General features: G+C 37.6%; 2 protein-coding genes across 4 annotated transcripts in view; both read right to left on the reverse strand.

Moving 5' to 3' along the window:
• LOC108778624 (inactivation no afterpotential D) overlaps positions 1 to 3450 on the reverse strand; it is a 37092-nt gene extending 33642 nt beyond the window's left edge. The window contains exons 1-2 of the mRNA XM_018545845.1: positions 3351 to 3450; positions 116 to 1374 (exon numbers count right to left, since the gene is read on the reverse strand). Of these exons, the coding sequence (XP_018401347.1) occupies positions 116 to 1374; positions 3351 to 3450 (1359 nt within the window). The remainder of the gene's footprint in view (positions 1 to 115; positions 1375 to 3350) is intronic.
• Positions 3451 to 6401: 2951 nt separating this feature from the next.
• LOC108778658 (patj homolog) overlaps positions 6402 to 16554 on the reverse strand; it is a 75820-nt gene continuing 65667 nt past the window's right edge. Inside the window, exons 8-16 of one of the 3 annotated variants that reach the window (XM_018545890.1) lie at positions 15501 to 15677; positions 15140 to 15365; positions 14632 to 14933; positions 14092 to 14316; positions 13840 to 14013; positions 13555 to 13716; positions 13213 to 13455; positions 12881 to 13111; positions 6402 to 6602 (exon numbers count right to left, since the gene is read on the reverse strand). In XM_018545890.1, coding sequence (XP_018401392.1) covers positions 6591 to 6602; positions 12881 to 13111; positions 13213 to 13455; positions 13555 to 13716; positions 13840 to 14013; positions 14092 to 14316; positions 14632 to 14933; positions 15140 to 15365; positions 15501 to 15677 — 1752 coding nt within the window. In that variant the 3' untranslated portion in view covers positions 6402 to 6590. Of the gene's footprint in view, positions 6603 to 12234; positions 13112 to 13212; positions 13456 to 13554; positions 13717 to 13839; positions 14014 to 14091; positions 14317 to 14631; positions 14934 to 15139; positions 15366 to 15500; positions 15678 to 16554 lie in introns of those variants that run through there. The other 2 variants (XM_018545889.1, XM_018545891.1) reach the window with 2 other exon arrangements.

Consider the following 16554-nt stretch of genomic DNA (forward strand, 5'->3'; position numbering starts at 1 on the left):
AACCAATCATGATGGTTGACTCTTAATCGACTGATCAATCGGAGATAATAAAACTGGCCTTAATACGTCGAAAACCAAATATGTGGAATTTTTTTTAAAAGTGCAGTAAACTCACCTGATCGCTCGTATCGTCAAAGAAGATCTCCTGTACGTCCTCTTGAATTCTGACACCCTTTTTCTCCTCCAACAATGATTCTCTTGAGGACTCTCTGGAGAAGGAGTCTCTGCTTTTTCTCAACGAGCTCGGTCGTTTTGTGGGTTGCTGAGTCGGTTCGGGTTGCCGAATCTCTGAAACAGCTGCTCGATCCAGAGTTGGCCGTTGTTTTTTGTCCTCCGAAAGTCTCTTGACGTCCTTTACGAGTTTCGAGTCTCTCAGAGAATCTTTCGTTTCTTCCACCATTTCAGATACGCTTTTCAGGCTTTCTTTCCTCTTTGTAGACACCACGGACGTTTCGATGGTCGTTGAGAGACTCAGAGCCTCCCCTTCTTTGCTAATAGCTGATGGACGTTTGACTCGTTGCTCGTCTACGACTTCGGGAACGGAGAACTCTGCAGCTTCGAGGCCGACGCTTACATCGGAATAAGACGGAATGCTATGCCTCGTCAGGAATTCCGTCACCCTCTCGATGCATTCCTGCTCCTTCAAGCTCTTCCTCTCCTCCCTCGAACGTCGATAAGTCTCGTCGTCTTTCTTCGCGAAATCCTCGCCTTCGTGTTTCCGTCTCGACGAATCTTCCTCCATCTTCCGTTCAGTCTTCACTGATTTTTTCGATCGCTTCTTACCATTTCCCTTCTCCGTGAAGACCTTCTTTTTGGCGCCCTTTTCCGATGATGTGTCTGACTTCTCCAACGTCTCCCTCGACGTGGACGTTCGACCTTCGGATTCCGCGCTGCTGTGACGTTTCAGGCTCTTCCTGCGTTCTCGATCCATTTCTTGCACCGATCTCATCGTCATGGTGACCCTGGATGTATCCTCCGCACTAGAAGACGGCTCTTCCTGAACGGGTGGTACGCGATCCAGCTCCAAGGACGATTGCTTCTTTAACTTCACCTTCGGCGCCACTTTTTCCATCCTCGTCGGTACGTCCTTGGTGTGCCTAGGTATCCTCGTCGTTTCGACGATTATCGTACCACCATACGACACGATGCTCGTCTCCTCGCGCATTGTCTTAGACGTAGTAGGGTAGAATTCGTGAATGATCTCGACGTCGTTGTCGACATCGATGTATCTGGTCGGAGATCGTTTGTCGCGATAGAGTTTGGCAGGTCGTCGTGCTGGACTGCAGATAGGCGTCACCGGAGAAGCGTCCTTCCAGTGATCCTCCTCCTCGTCTTCGTCGATCTCTGGTTTGTTTGTCGAGATTTCGGTCAGTCCTACGTATGGCAGAAAATGTTCGTGAATGCATGATTGCGTCAATACATTGTGTACGGAAAAATATTACTAAACTATCTAAAAATTCAGTTAATACAGATTTAGAAATATTTTTTATTGAGCCATAAAAATGTTTGTGTAGGAAATTCAAGCAATGCTGCACAAAATTTTGATGTTCTATAATAACAATCAATTTGAGCGTTCTATATAACTATGTATTCCGATGGTTCAACAGAATTTATTTTCAGATCTGTATCTAGCTATAAATATTTTTAGATACTTTACATATCCGTTCTTTCTGTGATAGATGTGTAGATTTTTAATAAATGCTCCATTTTTATCGAGGTACCTAAGATAATTTAAAAGAACGCGGAGATCGAATCGCTCGATTAAACGTTTTTAGCCCAATAAATTTTCCAATTTCTATTATCGACAAATCACACGAATAAAAATCGTATTGAGCAAATTTATTTTTACTATTTAAGCAGTTTGCATAGAAGGTATCGCATGTTATCCCGCGTTGTGTTAAAGCGCAGTGCGCTTTTGTACGTTATCTATAAAGGAAATCTGGTCTAATCGCGAGATCAAAATTGATGGTTTTCGTATATCAGACTTGAATGGTAATGGCAAATTGCCACGTTACGAGATATATACATATCTTCGTGCATAGCGTAAAAGGAGATTCCGCTCCTGTCAGAGGAAGAAAGGGGAGGTTCGTATAGAAATCACGATAGCATGTTTCGCGAAACAAGGCGCGACATATCCCCGTTTCGGAACAATAGGAATGTATGAAACCGGCTGGAATATACTCGGAATGTACTCGTTATTGAATGGAGCGTGATTTATACGACTCGCTTTTGGAACGCGACGCAAGCGCGATCAATAAAAATTATACGAGCGAAGATATAAAGTAGTAATCGTTTTATGACACTAGATTAATATTCTTTGAATTAAATTATAACGTAAAATAAAGTTAGATTTGACCCCGTGGTAGTATCCGCGATAATAAAAATAAACGAGGCCAATGAACGAACGAGATGGGGATATTAAATATATACATAATATTAATTTAAATTACAGAAGTTTCAACATGTAATAAATAAAACCGAACGTTTTGAGCTTCACAAAGCTGTTCAGCGGTACAATATTAAAAAATATAAATAAAGATTAAGAATATGGATACGCTAAAAATATTTAATAAACTAATATGATAGAAAAAAAACGGACACATTTGCCTCCACTCATGTATGAATCAAGATAAAAAGGTCACACATCTAAATCAAATAGATTATATATAGTGATAATAAAGTAAAAAATAAATTATGATACTTATAATATGCAATAAAACTTATTATACTTGTATAATAACCTTGTAATAAAACCGACTTTTATTAGAATTTTCGATTCTTAATTTTGTGATAAATTGTTAATATTCTCAAATATTAATATAATAAAAGTAAACATTTTTTAATATTTTTTGTATTAAATTGATATTTAATATGTCTCGACGTAACGCAATTTATATGTTAAATAATCAAATAACATAAAAACAATATAGTTTTAAACATAATTTCTACGAGATAAATGAAAAAAAAATGTGTATATGAGAGTGCATGTTTTAATTTAACATATTATAAATTAATTTTATAGAAGAAATATATTTCCATAATTTGCTTTTAAATTATCAAAATGTCATTTGTGTTACAATTTTTACATAATGTTCATGTTACTTTCTAACATCTGCATAATGTAAATATACATTATGTACCTTGTATCAATTTAATCCAAATTTTCTAATTGTGTAAGATATTTTAGGATGCTCTTAATTAATCTTCCAAAACCTCCTCCTATCATTAAATAAATAACGAAAAATAAATGTATTACAATTAGACGCACCAATTTCATTGCAGTCGATTTGAATTTTCTACTCACGTGTTTTACACAAAGTTACAACATTTATAAAGTGAAAAAAATATACCTGATCTCGACGAAAGCAAGTCTTCAAGTTCAGCTGCGTGATCTGTCGTCTCACTCTCGTTGGGAAAACTTTTGCTCCGTTTGATCTTCGGTGTTGCCATCTGCTATAGAATCGAGCAGCATAAAAAGTGAGCAAAAGAAAGAGAAGTTAGACCATTAGTACAAACGTCGACAATTACTGTTCTAAAATTACGCATTTACGAGAAACTGGCTTACGTAAGAGAAAAAAGAAGCTAGAATTTCAATTTTATAACAAATTATAATTGATATTATTGTACGAGTGAATTTTATTTGCAGTTCCTAGCGTTTATTAATTAACGTAATTTACACGATATTACTTGAGGAGACAGCATAATCTTTCGATATCTCTATGCAGATGTTAAGCTATATACAACACTGATAGGAGACTTCAATTGACGCGAATGGTATCGAAATAGCATAATTTCATTTATATGCATTTGAAATGCATTAATATGTTAATCAAATCGTACGTGCATGTATTTTCGCGAATTTTGATCTATACGGAGATAATTCTGTAGTGAGCATGCCACGTATTCAAATTTAAATCACGTTAGAGGGTGAATACTTTGGAAACATGCTGCGTGCAAACGTAAATACAGATCGTCACGACGGGAATCACAATCACATGAATTCCACGTATATTGCGCCAATTGCATAAATCTCGAGAGACTTTCTAGAGGAAAAATAAGACGAATCGTCGTGCTGTATACGCATACGTTGCTTAACAATAAGTTTGCTTCGTAATCTCTTTGCTGCCTCGATAATCCAGTTAAGGTAATAGTTCCATACAAATAGGATTGTCTAGAAATCCGTGGACATTGACGATACAATATATCGTCGTAAAGCTGAAAAATAATTTTTGCTTTAAAAAATAGGCTACTTATTAAATTCAATAATATATTTACTGAATTCAATAATATATACCTAGTTGATATCGAAATATGAACTTAAATATATATTCTGCAATATATATTCTGAAGTTCTGCTGCATAAGCATTCGTAATTATGCGGCAATGCATTAGAGAAAGATCTAACTATAAAGTGACTAAATATGATTTGCCAAAGGCGTGTATTTATTTGCGCTATTAATTAACCGAATTACATTCAGCATGGCCAAATGCAATAAAATAATTGAGCAAATAATAATTTTACGTTATGAAATGTTCAGTGAATAATTTTTTTCTCAGCCAAATATACGGAACGAAATTTACAAAACTTGTTTACGCAAATGTACGATGATACATGATAAATAATATAATAGCAATGTAATATGTGTGTTCAACGAATATTTTAAAATTTCTCGTAAAACTCTACGCTCATAAAATTTAATATAAGATATAAAATGCACGTAATTAATAAATTTAAAATTATTGTAAGTTTTATAAAAATTTTAGTGTTATATATACATATATTGTATATGTACATAAAAAACTAAAATTAATACATTATATATATCTTATTTCAAATATTTTGTCATAGATTGCAAAATATAGCAAAAAATTAAATATTTAAGAATCTAAGATGTATATATTGTACTTCATTATATTGTTTGTCGATAGGAAAGCAAATTTTAGCTTTTCAACACGAATTTAATCATTACATAACACCACCGTACTATTCGTCGATCGATTTATTTCTTTCGAGCTATTCGAGTAATTCGATCGCCGTATCAAATGGCGATTAATCCGCTCGAATGGCAAAGGAATTAGTCGGCACTCTCCGAGCGTGCGAACAAAGCGATGAAAACGCGGATAAGAGTGGTTATGCAAAGGCGTTTAAATCGAGAGATGGAATTTGCTGCGCTCGCCTGAAAATTGATTAATTTCTTGAAGCTGCTAAACAAGTTTTTGTAATATTTGTCATTTATTAATACATAAGGAACATTTAAATAATAAATAATGTTTTCTATTATATGTGTATACAAGACGAGCAACCTACTGGAAAGAAATATGGAGACTTACCTATATAGAACTTGATATATTTTATCACGAGATTCTTATCCAACTCATGCAATTTGCGATAAGTCGCTAATTATGAGGGATTCGTGTTGGATACCAGTTGCATTACGGAACATCCATATTGTTTCAATAGTCTATTCTTTATGGAAATAATAACACTCGTACACGGAATGAATGATTTTGCTGAAATGTATCTAAAAAAATTAGATAGATACAGATCTGAAAATAATTTTGTTGGATTATTAAAATGTTAATGTAAGAAAATCAAATATATACCGAGAAATGCTACGAAAAGCCTTGACATTCAAACAATCAGTGTTTGAGCGTCTTGATTATTTTGACAATCTGACAAAATTATTTCCAGTTTTATATCTAGCTAAATTTTTAGATATTTCTGCCAAACTGTTCGTTTAATGTGACATATAATAAAACTGTAAAACACCAATAAATAAATTTGCATAAATCAATTCGAAACCATCAATTTAAAGCAATAAAATTATTTATCAGTAAGCAGACTTATTCTAATAATAAACTCAGTTTGGATTATACGTTGCAGAAAAAATCGAATTAATTAAAGATTTCGTGATTGATATCATAGCGGTAATATCAAAAAAACAAAATCTTTCGAGGGGAAAAAGGCGAGAATATTTGATTATTGAGTTTCATATATCAACATCATTTCATATCATATGTGTGCGTTCAGTATATTTCTATATTTTTGATAAAATGTAACAAAGTTAGTGATACAATTTCACATAACGATCGTAAATTTTAGATACATTAGAAGAATGACAAGGAGCGGAGGAAGAAACTACAAAATCGTTGTTTGAAATCATGCTCGATTTTAGTAGGTTGTATAAGAATTATTACTTACATAACAGGTAAATACGTCAACGACGAAAATCGAAGGTATACGTCGATAAAATGATCGACGGTATTAATTCATTATTAAGCATATTAATTATTAAGCTCATATTTGCGGAAGAGAGAAGTCCCAAATAAATAAAAAAAGGATGGGACATAAAGCTTTGTTCCTTTTTTTTCTCGATGTTTTCTTTTCCTTCGATTTCGTGTTTTTTAATTAGCGTGAAATTATATTACATTCCTTGTTCTTTTCGATTAATTGTTATATTAAAATGGAGATAAACGAGGACATAGTGCTTGTTCATGATACTTTTATTTTCTATTTCTGTTTTGGTTTTTTGGTCGATAACTGCAGTAAAGGTATATAACTGGTACGGGAAACAGATCCGCCTCGGCGCTTACGCCTCGCTCTGAAAAACGAAAAAGATACGTCATCATTAGAAAGATACATTGTGTGTGTGTGTGTGTGTGTGTGTGTGTGTGTGTGTGTATGTGTGTGCGTGCGTGTGTGTGTGTATGTGTGGTGTGAATAATTACGTGTGACTTATGGTTCTTTCGACAATAAATTTTTACCACGCCGCATTTTCGCTAAACTCTACGAAGCGTGCCAACGCGACTATAGCTTGTGTGTTTTAGTTTTATCTTTTTTATAATTTCTGTACGTAAAATGAAACAAATGCTTGCCTTTAGAAAAATAGGGAAAAAAGTGCATTCAAAGCGTTTCTAAAGAAAACAAGGCAATGTTACGTGCTTAATACATCACAGGTAACGTATAATAGAAAGAGAGGAAATTGATATTCGTATTTTATTAAAAATATAATCGTGTAATTAAGTATTTCATATACATTTACATATTTTTAAAAATATTTTTTATATAGAACGTTTTAAATCTTTATTAAAAAATGCTTGTAAAATATTATAAATAAAACAATTGTATAAACATTACATGGGGAGGAAGAAGATTTTCCGGTGCATTCACTGTACCAAATAAAAATTATATTTTCATATATTTTTGCGTCATATATTTAGATGCAAAATATGAGTATTATTATAAAAAGTCAAATATATGGTGTTCATCAATAACATCATGATAATTATACTTTTATTAAAAAAAAAAAAAGTTCCACAAAACACATTTAACATCAACAGGCGTGGAGCAATTTTATCTTTTACGAAATAACGCGAAGTTCATGTTTCAGAAAGAAAATTCGCGCGCAATAAATCTCGAAACTAAGTCGGGTCTGGTTTTCTCAGCGAACGAGTCCAGCTGTTCGTAAAATATCTGGCGAAATTTTTCTCGTGATAATAAGAATAACAGCGCGAAAAAGATACTCAGGCGAGGAAGAAGGCCGTTATGATAAATGCACCTGGCGCAGGTGCCCCGATAAGAACAAATGACTTACGTAATAACTGTATCTGCCGTATGCTTCGAAGAACGTGCTAAGAATCGTGTCTTCGCGTAGGTAATCGTCAATTTTGACGAAGAAGCGCGAAAAGTTCTGCAAACATTTCTTCTTCCAGTTTCTTTAAGAACGGAGGGAGAGCAAATACATCAACGAATTTTGGAAAGTACATAACTTTCGCGGGATCTCGATATATTTTATTCCTTGAGATTTATTAATGTATATAAGAGAGTTATTTTGAACTTTTATAAAAGTGTCACAAGTTCTTTTATATACACGTCATTGATGCAAATGATGATTTATTATAATTTCTCCTTTAAATTCCGATTGAATTAAATCCATCTTCTATAATTACTGTAAAAGAATTACTTTAAAGATAATCCATCGTCTAATTACTATTATCTTACGTCGTCTTTATTCAAATTTATTGTTAACTTTTTACGCGTTGTTGAGTCATAAGAAAATGAGTTTCCGACGAGATACTTTCCGCACTTTACTCACAGCAAACTTACGTCACATTTCTTGCGAACAGAAATACATGATTTTTCTGTACGCGCGATGGTTAATTTAGCAGAAAGCTTTTGCGGAATGCTTTTACAAGTCGTCTGTCTAAACTATGACTGCGCAACATTTATTTCAGCCTCGCGCGATTCTCCTGTCAGAATCAATTACATTTAAATATTTAATCTGCGTGAAGCAAAGTGTTGCGAGCATGCTGCAACACGCGACAGATAGATCTATGAGGAGGCGTTTGTTTGCTTGATTTTTCCATTAATGTGCGGATTGTCATTCTAGCAAGCATTTGCAAGAATAGCGACTGTGATTATCCGAGGTAAATCTGAATGGTGGAATACCGGAGGAAAAAAACTTTCGTGCATTTCCTTGAAGTCTGAGATTGCATTCTGCACGCGCGTCAGTATATAGGAAAGCTTTCATGTGGGTTATCGTTGTCTTTACTGTTGCAAGAAAAACTGTTATGCGTATGTGCGAATATCACGAAGAGAATCTCGCGTTAAACGTTTTATGCAGCTTGCGCAAATGAAGCTTGTAACAGGCGCTATGCACACAGCGAGGAAAAGGGTGGAGAGTTACAACACAGCGATAAACGACAGCGACCGGCGATAAAAGAAAATGACAATGGAAATGAAAAACGGTGATAGAGTTATACAAAGGATCAGTAATGGCACAACAGCAAAACGCGTAGGTGTGATAACAGTAACGATGGTCAATAAAACGACAGCAATAAGGATTGATAATCGTGTGACTTTCGCGTGCCTCCGAGACTCTCGGCTTTAAAGATAATAACAAGAGCTTCACGTTCTAAGCGGTGAAGAAATAAGGAAGCCTGGAGGAGAATCGATTTATTACGTAACTTGCGGCTCAGATATCCCAGCGGCTGCCATCGAGGCTTATGTGTACCATCCGTTTCGCCCGTTCGAAGTAGTTCGAGTATCGGGAAGGCGGTCGGAAGAGTTCAGGTATAAACAGGTTGCGAGTAAGTAGTAAACGTACGTATCGATCCCCACGAGCCTCTTGATAATAGTGAAGAAAGGTGCCAGTGAGTAGTAGACAGTAGTGGAATGGTAGTAGAGCTCTACAAAAAGGCGAAAAGTTTGACATACGAGCTTGCTTGAGAGATCGCTTGGAAACAAAATAGATCGCTTAAAGAGATTTTGTGAGACAGCAAAAGGAAAAATGCGACACAGTTAGAAGAAGAAAAAAAAAAAGGAGAAAAAAAAATCATGGACTTAACGAGAGACTTAATATGACTTTCAACTTGTACTTGATCTTTTACTTGCCTCGTTTATATACGTTCTCACGATATTTCTCATTGTCTTTTCTTTTCCCCTCTTTTGCACTCTTTCGTCTCTTTTATTTATTTATTTTTTTTGTTCTCTCGCCCGAACTACTTTGCCGCCGGCTCGAATCATTCTCTCGCACTTTCTCTTTCACTCCAATTCCTTTCGTTTCAGTCTCTCCCGTTCACTCTCTATCTTTCTCTTTTTCTTCTACTCATTTTTCGCTTCAATTTCTTGCTCTCTCACTCTTTCATTCATATTTTGCATTCATATTTGCTAATCGTTCGTCTCAAATATATATCAGCTATTTATTTTTTAAAAACTACTTTATCTATGTCTTTCACACTCTTTCTCTTTCTCTCTCTCTCTCTCTCTCTCGTACTCGTCCGACTGCAAAGAGACAAATGGCAAATGTAACATACTGCAAAGAAATCATAATTCCTCAAAACGAACTTGCAATTTGCTAAACAAAGATCACTAGTTCGTGTGTGTTCGTGAGTTTCGAAAGAATTTTGAAAGTAATATGTGAGAGAAGTCAGTCGAATGCAATATAAAGTTTGTTTTGTTCAGCTACTCTACCAGGCAACTTTCATTCACTATTACAATCGTTTTGTTCTGTACTTACTTAGTTCTGTGATGGTCGGCAATATAAACCCCATCCGCGGTAAACACCGAGCGCTATTACCGAAAATCTCTCTTTCGCACCCATCTCTCATTCTTTCTTTCGCTCTTTCTCTCTCTCTCTCTCTCTTTCTCTCTCTCTCTCTTTCTCTTTCTTGTACGCCGTATTTTTAGCGTTTCTCTATTTTTTTTCTGGCACCGAGATAATTCAGCGCCGAAAGATATTCGTACACTTCTAATGTTCACCAAACTTTCCTCTTTCTTTTTTCACCTGTTTTCTCTTTCTTCCGACTGACCACCGTAAAGAAATTTAAGACTAATCGAAAGTTCATTGGATATTGTGACGGAATTATATTGAATAGGAACAGGATTATCAGCCATATTAGTCAAAATCGTCTATATAATATATAAAAAAATATTAAAGTTGTGTATGCGTGATCTTCTGATTTTCCTTTCAATCGATTTCTTACGTCAAGAATCGCATCAGGATGCATACATAATTATGTAGAATTGTAACATGATTTTCAAAAATCCTAAAAAGATATAAACCTAAGGAAAACATAATCTACACACTTCTTTCGCAAATATAAAAATTGCATAACTTTTGACAATTTCTATCGGATGTCGAGCGTTCTCTTTTTATCTCAAATATATGAAAGACGAAATATGTATATATTATCGCAATTGTTATCACTTTAGCACACTTTAACACAATTCAAATCCTGCTCCTCAATTCGATGAACGAATCACGCGCGAGAGGATTTCCAGAATTGGAAATCTTTCCATGGCTTTATTTTCTCCGTGCAGAGTGTTTATACTTCGCGATGAAACCCACTTAATCCCACAACGTGGGCCGCATTCCGAAGGAGACACGTGTAATTCCTTCGGCCGGGAGTCAAATGAAACCAAGCGGGAAAAGGTTTGTCCATCAAAATTTGCCGTTCGGCTGGTATATCTCATCCGAAGATATCGCATAAATCATTCAAAACACTTGGCCGCTCCCCGGAATAACGCCAAGGGCGGTCTCGTAAAGTAACAGACTTCGCCGTTCTTATTGGCCGTTCTTTATGGATGTTCCGGTTGCAACGGTACGAACGCGGTACGGAAAAACTACATAGATATATTACAATGTTTAATATAAATATACTATTAGAAATGAAGAGTGTACCGCGCGGGTAAACGAGCTGAAAATGAAAAGCAAACGGTTAAAATCATGATGTAACACAAGCACAGATGACGAACGCATAAAGAACCGGAATGGATGGAGAACGGGGTGCTGCGGAGAATGATAAATGAAATAAAAGAACACATATACGGCACTCTATCGGTGTGCAAGCATACCGTAAAATTTTATTCGACGTTTAAATTGTACTTTTTTCGACTTATCTACCGATCAAGTCAATTTTTATTCGTAAAGTTTAATCTATCTCGCCACTTTCGCAAGTAGACGCAGTAACGTCAAATTAGCACCTATAAATAAAATACTTGCGAAAATTCTCAAAGCGGGATATCAACAATTGCATAAATAGATAAATAATGATAAATAGTCTTTTACGCGATTGTTGAAACAATATGCCTTTTGCGGTATGCCGTGATTACAGAATAAAAACTTAATGGCGAGAAATACAATACAAAATCATCAACCTGAAACATACAAATCAACACAGTTCGGGATGCAAAGCACATTGAACGCGTGGTGCATTGCCGTGGGCAAATATTGAAATTCGACGGGATAAAATTGTTCCCACAACGAATATCGATAACAACGTGTTTGAAATAAATCATAAATATACTTGGCATAAATTCGCAATTCGCTAAAAATGAATACAAAAGACTGTGTATAAATAATCTAAAAAAATCAGTCATTGCATATATAAATACCATTTGTGGTAGTATTTAAAAAAGGAAAAGGTAACGTAAGAGTACCAATTATAAAATATAGACTATAAATATGAGATGAGACAACGGACTTAACACAAATGGACTACATCATGCAGGCTTATAAATAGACATTTTGCGAATTATCATAGCTCTAAAAATTCCAACACGATCCACAATATTTTATTATTTCATATAAATGTGCTTTTATGCTTTGATATCTTGTGAAACAGTCGCACATAAATGGCAAGTATATGAAAATATTTTTTAACATTATGTCGATACCAATTATGTTTCCAAAAATTCACTCTGCCAATTTCACCAAACGACAAACTTGTGCGTGCACATGATTAAAAAAGAGAAAAACAACATATAAAGAGAATGACAGACAGTTTCATCAATTTTTCTGATACACAAAATGGAACACAATGTTTCATGCTCGTATTATTCGACGACATTCACAAATGTATGGCTGTCGTATTTAGTAATATATATGTATATATGAAATGCAACAGGGACGGTTACTTCACTTTTATGGACGGAATCTCGTTAGAAAATATGCATTCAGATTCATATGCACATTAATGTTCTGTTTAATCAACGAGAGAATATTAAATTCGCTCGTGATTTGCAAGCGCAGTGATCGAATACGGTTAACTGAACCGAGAATAATTCGATTGTGCGTTATTTCGGTTGTGCACGTCGACCGTCTCGAAGACACGCGAATCGCGGTGAAATTTAGCAGAGGCAAGAGCCTTGAGTCTACTGCTCCGATCAGTGACCTAATTAAAAACTTTCGGATTTAACGAGGTTGTGCATTTGCTTCAAGCCCTCGATTAAATCCATATGCGGCGGCTCGGTCACGTTAATCTTACGCTCGCGGAAATACTCCCGTCTCTGTTTGTGGCTATCCATGATCGAGGAAGCGGTCGCTGCCTCGGTATCTCTATCTCTCGTAGCCTCGGTCCGGTCGTCTTGATCGCTCACCTGGACAATACTGTCTGGTATTGGCAGCGGTTTGGCCACGCCGATGCGAACGGTCCCCTTCGGGGCGCCTTTAAGGGCCTGCACGGCCTGGTCCAGTGTTGCATTCTCTAATCCGATGTCATTCACAAACAGAAGCCGATCGCCCGGTATTAACTGCCCGTCGACCTGTGCCACTCCGCCGGGCACGAGCGATCGTATTACTATCACAGTTTCGTTGGGGTTCATTGGATCCTAAAAGCGAAGACGAGCGGAAAACAGGTCGAACAGATTATTGCAGATTCTCATCGAGGTCGCGAAGAATTACCCCGTACTACGGAAAAAGACGTTCGCACCTGATAATCCAAAATGGAGAACCCAAGGCCCCTCTCTCCTTTAACCAATTCGATAATTTGCGGTTCGGAACTCCACATCGCCAGACCGGTTAGCGGTTCCAACGAACGCGACTTCATTTTATTCAGACTCGCGTCAGTCACCGTGGCCGTGGTCGTCGTCGAAGCCAAGGAACCGTCCGACTTTGCTTTCACAAGGCGATCCATCGTGGGCAACAAGTTTTGCAGAGACCCACCGAGGATGCTCTACGAGATAACATAGATTTTCGCCGTAGTTCTCTTCTCTTAAAGCGCGATTTATTAACCGTTCGACAGCGGGACGTCGCGACCACTCCGTATACTCACTCTAGTTTGGAAAGCGGCTTGATGTTGAGCGGTGTCGATAGGGCAAAGTGGATCTTGCGAGGCGATGTTTCTTCCGCAAACCATGCGAACGTGTATAGGCAACTCTTTCAGCACGCTAACCACTTCCATATGATTGATGCCCAATAAACGGTAGCCGTTTACCTTCAAGAAAGCACGATATCGATTTAAGACATATTGCTCGTGAGAGTGGAGCGTTTATCGACCATTTTTGAAGATATTATACAGCTAAAGAGCTTTGCTAAAAATATATGGAAATTCGATAACCTCTAGTAACTCGTCGCCGGAGCGCAGCGTGCCGTTTTGTCCGACAGGGCCCTCCGGCAAGATCGAACGTATATAGTGATGAGGCCTTACTTCCTGGCCGTTCTCCACATCGACCGTTCCTTCTAAACTAATACCAAGACCACTACCTTCGGCGAATTTCTTCAGCTGGGCGACCTATTCAAACGATAAAGAAACGAAAGAGACAGCCTTTTTCTGCGCGTTCTTATCTTACGACGACATTGCGGTACTTACGACTATCTCGGTTTCTGGTCCGACAATCTTCTGCCATTTCGCTTTGATTGCCGCGCGAATTTGAGGCGTAAGTTCGCTCGATGGATCGCTCAATAGAGCTTCAACATTGGTCGCCTCATCTTGTTCATCAGATGTTCGTAAACGTTCTCCTTCTTGCAGAATTGCACTGTCCACGGTGGTGTGAGATTCGCCTTCTGGCTCTATTTCGGTAGTGGTCTCTCCATCCTGAGAAAAAAAAAACACAAATATAGATTTAATATTTTCAAATAATACGAAATAATAACATGGATATAATTATATCAAAACTTTATATTAATTATATAGATATTAAAATAATAATTTCAATAATGCATAAATATAATTAAAATGTATAATTTGAAGTTTATAATTGAGAAATTTCCGATACGTGCAACCAGGTGAAGAGTAAAATTTGAATCAACGTTAAAAACTATAAGACACAGTAACGAAGCAATATTTAATTAATGCAAAAGTGCTTTGCCTTTTTTGTATTAAGCTAGGATAATTGTTAATTGAACATACTGCGCTCATGGGGAAACTAGGTAGGCTCGTTATCGATGGTGAACTCGGCTGAGGTAATCTCAATTCGCTTGCGGCGATCGCTTGTTGAAGCTGCTCGAACTTTGGTCCACGAAGGTATCGCTCCAAGCAGAGGGTCACCGTCTGCCCTGTGCGCCTTAACACTTCAACGGCCTCGTGATTAGTGTAACCTTGCAGGGAATGTCCGTCGACCTCCACTATTCGGTCGTTAATCTGGATCTTATTGCTCAAATCGGCCGCGCTACCCTCGCTAATGCTCTTAACGAAAATTCCAGAGAGCTCTTCTGCAAGAGAGAACCAAAAGTTTTCATCTGACATCTCTAAAGGTATAAGTATTATCTGACCGATTTCTCTGCATCAATAGCGGCATTGCGGCTCGCCCGCATATTTTGAATACACAATTCTTTCAGCTAGTTTGGCATGCTTTCAAAACGTCAAGAACACTCGATGTGTATGGACGTACCCTTTATGACGTCGACCTTTTCCTTACCTTTCTCGCAGACATATCCAGCGATAGTAATCCCGAGACCGTAAGCGTCCTTCGTGAGATCGACCTCGAAGCGCTCCATCTCTGGCAGTGAATTAATATCGAGGGGCTCCATGGTGAGCACCGGGAGATCCTGGAGCTGCACCGGAAGTGGTACTGCCGGTATAACTGGCATCGCTCCAATTGGCATTGGGTTGCGTACCACGTCCATGATGAGACCGGGTCTTGTCTGAAAGGAAACATTTTTCCACGTCGCGGTACTTCGATGACGAGGATATGATACCGGCGCGGAAAGCGGAAGGAGGGTGGAAAATGGGCCGCGTCGTGAACGCGAAAAGAAATACGTGTTCGGTGTGACACTCACGTGCATTTCAATGTCGGACTCCTGCGAATACATGTAGCCGTTGTCGTAGCTACTGTCACCCCTCTGCACGTGCCGCATGTTGTAGCTCTCCGGTACGCTGTGCACCAAATGTCTGTCCAGCTCGTCCGGATCCCCCAGGATTTTCGTAGGTACGATCGGGGCGTGACTTCCGAGGGCCTGGAATTATCCCGGATCGAGAAATTTTATGCGTCCCAATGCCCACGGTTTTACCCTCCCCATCCCCTCGAATTTATAGGAGACGAGCGCGCGCTTCTATGCCGCGCGACGATCGTGTTTTCCAGGATTTTGAATTTCCAACGGTATGGAAATTTCAATCTATTGGAGTAAATAAAAATGTTAACCGCACCTGGCTTTTCTGGCGAATCTCGTAAAATTTCTCGCGGAGATTACGTCGGATTGTGCGTGGAATAATAATTATGGGCTTCACGTGGTCGCAAGGCAGGGTTATACCATTCAATTTATTCTTGTATCTAAAAGTATAAACCTTATTGAGGTATAATGAAAAAAATGTTTATCGTTGAATTAACAAAAATATTTTCAACAATTTTTACGGTCAATTGAAAGTTTATTAAACGACCGCCTTCGGTGAGCTGGCTCGTAATAAATAATTTTTTACGTTCTTTTTTTCGTTTTTACAGATGTTAGAGATTATGTCACATGGATTTTACCTTGGCTTGCAAGAATCGTGACAGGTCTCGAGAGAATTTCATCGAGCCTCAACAAGTGATATTTACAAGTCGACAAGCAGCGAGGGACAGTTTGTTACTCTTTCAAAAAAAAAATATTCGACGGAAGGATTCCTGTTCCGCGGCTGGTTGCAGAGTCGGGTCCCCGGCTGTTTAATATTCGTGCGGGAAACGATGGTCGGAATTATACGTGGAGTCGGAATATAAATATCGATCAAACGCGATAAAAATTGAAAGCCTACGAGGAAAAACCGTTCCGTTTTTTCGGAACGTTACAGAAAAGTCGAGTGCATTTCGACGTTTCTCTCTCTCTCTCTCTCTCTCTCTCTCTCTCTCTCTCTCTCTCT

The sequence above is a fragment of the Cyphomyrmex costatus genome, unplaced genomic scaffold (assembly GCF_001594065.2).
Source record: "Cyphomyrmex costatus isolate MS0001 unplaced genomic scaffold, Ccosl1.0 scaffold505, whole genome shotgun sequence".
Classification (NCBI taxonomy): Eukaryota; Metazoa; Arthropoda; class Insecta; order Hymenoptera; family Formicidae; genus Cyphomyrmex; species Cyphomyrmex costatus.